General features: G+C 38.2%; 1 protein-coding gene across 1 annotated transcript; it reads left to right on the forward strand.

Annotated features, from left to right (window-relative positions):
- Window positions 1-9: 9 nt before the first annotated feature.
- LOC109222005 (aldehyde oxidase GLOX1-like) lies at window positions 10-1,787 on the forward strand (the record flags this gene model as incomplete). The annotated part of the gene is made up of 1 exon (XM_019386421.1): window positions 10-1,787. A coding segment is annotated over one exon (1,620 nt), but the record flags the coding sequence as incomplete, so codon positions are not given.
- Between the last annotated feature and the right edge of the window lie 2,844 nt (window positions 1,788-4,631).

Here is a 4,631-nt window from a genome sequence, read left to right on the forward strand (position 1 = left end):
ATTCTTTGTTTCGTGCAGCTGCCTCTGCTTCTGCTACTATCATGTCAGTCGAACTTGGCTTATGCAGCAGGTGGCAAATGGCAGCTATTAATGTCCAACATTGGCATTTCAGCCATGCACATCCAACTCCTCAACAATGACAGAGTTATAATGTACGACCGTACTGACTTCGGCGCATCCAACATCTCACTACCCAATGGCAAATGTCGCAACAATCCTAATGAACTCGCCTTGAAAGTCGACTGCACTGCTCACTCTGTCGAATACGATGTTTCCACCAACTCTGTACGACCCCTCATGGTCCAGACTGACGTGTGGTGCTCCTCTGGCTCCGTCAACTCCGACGGTTATTTGGTGCAAACTGGTGGCTTCAATGACGGTGAACGTATGGTTAGAGTAGTCAAACCATGCAGCACTTGTGACTGGCAGGAAATGGGAAGTAACCTAATTCAGAGTCGATGGTATTCCACCAATCATATTCTTCCTGATGGAAGGCAAATTATCGTTGGTGGTCGTAAGGCTTTTAACTACGAGTTTTATCCCAAAACTGCCTCAACCAACAACGTATTTAGCCTACCCTTTCTTCAGCAGACTAATAACCCTAGAGAAGAGAACAATCTTTTCCCGTTTGTTTTTCTCAATGTGGATGGAAACCTATTCATTTTCGCCAATGATCGAGCTATCTTGCTCGATTACAGGACGAATACAGTGGTGAAAACTTACCCACAAATACCTGGCGGCGACCCAAGAAATTATCCAAGTACGGGTTCTGCAGTTCTTCTTCCGTTAAAGAACTTGAGGTCACAAACGGTCCAAGCTGAGGTTTTGGTGTGTGGTGGAGCACCAAGAGGATCATACCCCAAAGCGGACAAAGGTGAATTTTTGGGTGCATTAAACACGTGCGGGCGAATTACAATTACCGACCCGAATCCGCAGTGGACCATGGAGGCAATGCCACTAGCTCGAACAATGGGTGACATGGTGATTTTACCAAATGGAAATGTCTTGATCATTAATGGAGCGGCATCGGGCACTGCTGGATGGCAAATTGCTAGGAACCCGGTGCTGAGTCCAGTGATTTATCGACCCGATAACCCATCAGATTCTAGATTCGAGGTACAAACCTCAAATACCATACCTAGAATGTATCACTCGACAGCTGTTTTACTTCGAGATGGTCGGGTTCTTGTTGGTGGTAGTAACCCAAATGAGCTTTACAACTTCACCGGAGTTCTTTTTCCAACAGATTTAAGCTTGGAGGCATTCTCACCATCCTATTTGGATCAAGAATCTGCTAATTTGCGACCACGAATCATTTCTCCTGCTTCACATCTTAAATACACGTATGGTGAACGTGTTGACATTTTATTTACTGCTTCGGGATTACTAAATAGAGATTTGGTCAAAGTGACGATGGTTGCACCTGGGTTTAATACACATTCATTTACTATGAACCAAAGAATGTTGGTACTTCCAAGATCTGGAGTTGTAAGACAAGTTGGAAGATTTGTGTATCAAATAAGTTGTGTGTTTCCAAAATCGGGTATATTTGCACCACCAGGTTACTATCTTCTATACGTGGTTCATCAGGACATCCCGAGCGAGGCAATTTGGGTCAGGATCCAGTAACCACAGGATTTGACTCTACAAATGTCCTTTTTTTTTTTCTTCAGAATTTTCTTTTCTTTTTCTTTGTACCTATATAGTGTATGCGAGGACTTGTTTTGAAATTTACAAGTTTGTCATTTTTATAATAAGGTGAGAAGGAAAAATGTCATTGTGCACAACAGCCATGATTAACTACCAATTTCCTGTAATAATACTATGTATTCTAGCTTTATTACTCCTCTTATATAGGAGTAATTATTATAATTCTAGGGGAATGTGAGAATATATTAAGAATTTTTAAACAAATTAATTATTAGCTGATGTCTGAAGAGAACTAAATCTAATGATTATCACAAACTTATACAAATGAAAGAGCCAAAGAGATCTTTGATTATGGAGTACTTAATAATTCTATCAATGTCTTCGCTAGCTCTCAATAATTATAATTTTAATTTTATTCTACGGGTAAATTAGGACCAAGCTTAAAATACATTTGAATTATATATCCAACTAAAGTATATTTAGTATGCCCTGTCATGCTGAAAGTTAACACCCACGATTCATATAACCAAACATTAAACAAAAGAGATACGAGGTCCGAGTTCACTTTGCTCCAACGTCTTTTACTTTCGTAAACTCTTTTGGGGATCATTTATATCCAATTTTAGGTTGCTTCGCTAGCTTCTATTCTTTTAATTAATTTATTTTTTCGCTTGAGTGAATTAGTCGTGAATATATAGTGAGAAGAAGATGTAAAAGGCTAGAGTAACCTGGATTGATTATGGGGATTCAAACTCCAAATATTTCTATGCACAGTTGAAGATTAGAGCAAGCAAGAACACAATTACTACTGTGTATAATGACTTGGGAGTTAAGATCACTGACCCTAAAGTTGTAGAAGAAGAATTCATATGCTTCTTCAAACAACTTATGGGAAAAACTACTGGGATAAAGCCATGTCCTAATACCAAATTCATCAAAGCAGGAGAATGCCTATCAATACAACAACAACAGGAACTAATACAAGACATAACATACGCAGAAGTAGATGAAGCAGTGAAAGACATGCCATATGATAAAGCCCCAGGAGTTGATGGCTTCCCAATAGAATTCTTTACAAAGCACTGGAAGGAAGTGAGGCAAGACAGTGGCGGATCCACCTTTGGACATATGGGTGCTGAAGCACCCATTGGTTTTGGCCAAATTATGTAATATATTCATAAATAATACCTAAAAATTTCAATAATTAATCATGAGCACCCACTATGATCACGTTTGGCCATCTAGAATTTAAACTAAAATCAGTGAAGCTCCCACAACCTATAAATCTTGGATCCGCCACTGAGGCAATATATATATGATGCTGTGTTATTCTTTTTCCAAACAGGTAAGATGAAGCAAGCATGGAACTGTACAGCTATAACTTTGACCCCAAAGTTCCAGCACCTACAACAGTAAAAGACTATAGACCTATTGCTTGTTGCACTACTGTGTACAAAATCATGTGAGCACGTGATTTTTGCCCTATGTGAATTATTCCAAAAAATTCAAACAAAATGATTTTCTTTCATTATTTTACAATTTTATGAATTTTGTGTTATTTTATGTTAATTGTTTTGACATTTTATTTGTGTCATTTTAATTCATATGAAAAAATTTAAAAAAAAACATAGCTTGACATTCTGCTATTTAGGATCTAATTTCATGAGTTTAGGATTAATAGTAGTTGTGTGTTTTTTAAAACTCAAATATTATAAAGAAAATAAACAAAAATAGTTCCATTTTAGCATTTTTTTAATTGTTCAATGGTGTTGATCTTTTCATGAGTATTACTTTTAAATAGGACCTTAATTACATATTCTTTTGTTATTAGTAAAATGTAGATCATTTCATTTAACTTTTTGCACTTTTTATAGGATCAGAAAAATACAATACAAAATTGAAAACAAAAGAGAAAATTAAAGAAAACAATTAGAAAAGAGGTATTGGCCAATGTCTTGAATAAACAATAACCACTAAGCCCCAGGCGTTTAAAAGCCCCAAGCCATCGCGAATGCCAATTAACGCCCAAGACCCACACCCTTACCCGGTCCCAGGATCCCCCCCGCCGCCCCTAAACGGGGGGGGGAGCCGATTTGGCATCGGATTAGATCCACGGCCGTCCATTGCCCATAATCAACGGCCCCAGATTCAGCTCAGTGAATTTAAATAAAATGTAATAAATACTTTATTATACAATCCAGAAGACCAAGTCATCCTCCTTCGTACCCCCCTACCCCTCTCCGTTCTCCGTCGCCGGCATCCACCCTATCCGCCGCCCGGGAAATCGCCCACGGCGGCGGAGAACTAACCAAACTTGCTCAATTTACACCACAACTTCATCGTCGTTTCTCCCCATTACCAATCCCGCCATGGTTTCTTTCAAAATCCCACCACCAATGTTCCAAATAACCCAAAATGCCTAGCGCTGCCACCGCCGTGACGGGCGGCGCCCCCTCCAAAACACTACCAAACTCACACCTACACTCCCCTCACCCTCCTTTACCATAAACCACCAAACCTTTTTCCCCCAATCCAAACCGGAGAATTTGTAAGATTTTAGATCTAGGGTTAATATTTTTTTTCATCACTGTTTCCTGGAAATTCCAGGAATTGAGAGATTTTCTAATTGATGTTATAATGTTCTATTTTAACAAATAAAGTATTAACAATAATAAAAATCAATTCTCGAAGACCAATCAAAATGAACCCAAAATAGCGTGAGTGTTTCCTTCTTTTTTCTTTTAATTTTATTCCTTCTTAATCCTGTTCTTATTCTGATTAAAACACTAAAGGTTCCTGCTTAGTTTTTAAATTTATCTGCTTTTAATATTCTCGATCCTGTTGGCTTAAGTTTTGATCATGACTTAGATCTGTTTTCATGGGTATTTTCTATAGTTTAATTCTGGCTTGTTTTCTGCTTCTCTTGTTGATTTTTATTTAGTCTTGTTATGATTTTGCTTTAATCCTGGTGTATTTGTTTG

This window comes from Nicotiana attenuata, unplaced genomic scaffold (assembly GCF_001879085.1).
Source record: "Nicotiana attenuata strain UT unplaced genomic scaffold, NIATTr2, whole genome shotgun sequence".
Classification (NCBI taxonomy): Eukaryota; Viridiplantae; Streptophyta; class Magnoliopsida; order Solanales; family Solanaceae; genus Nicotiana; species Nicotiana attenuata.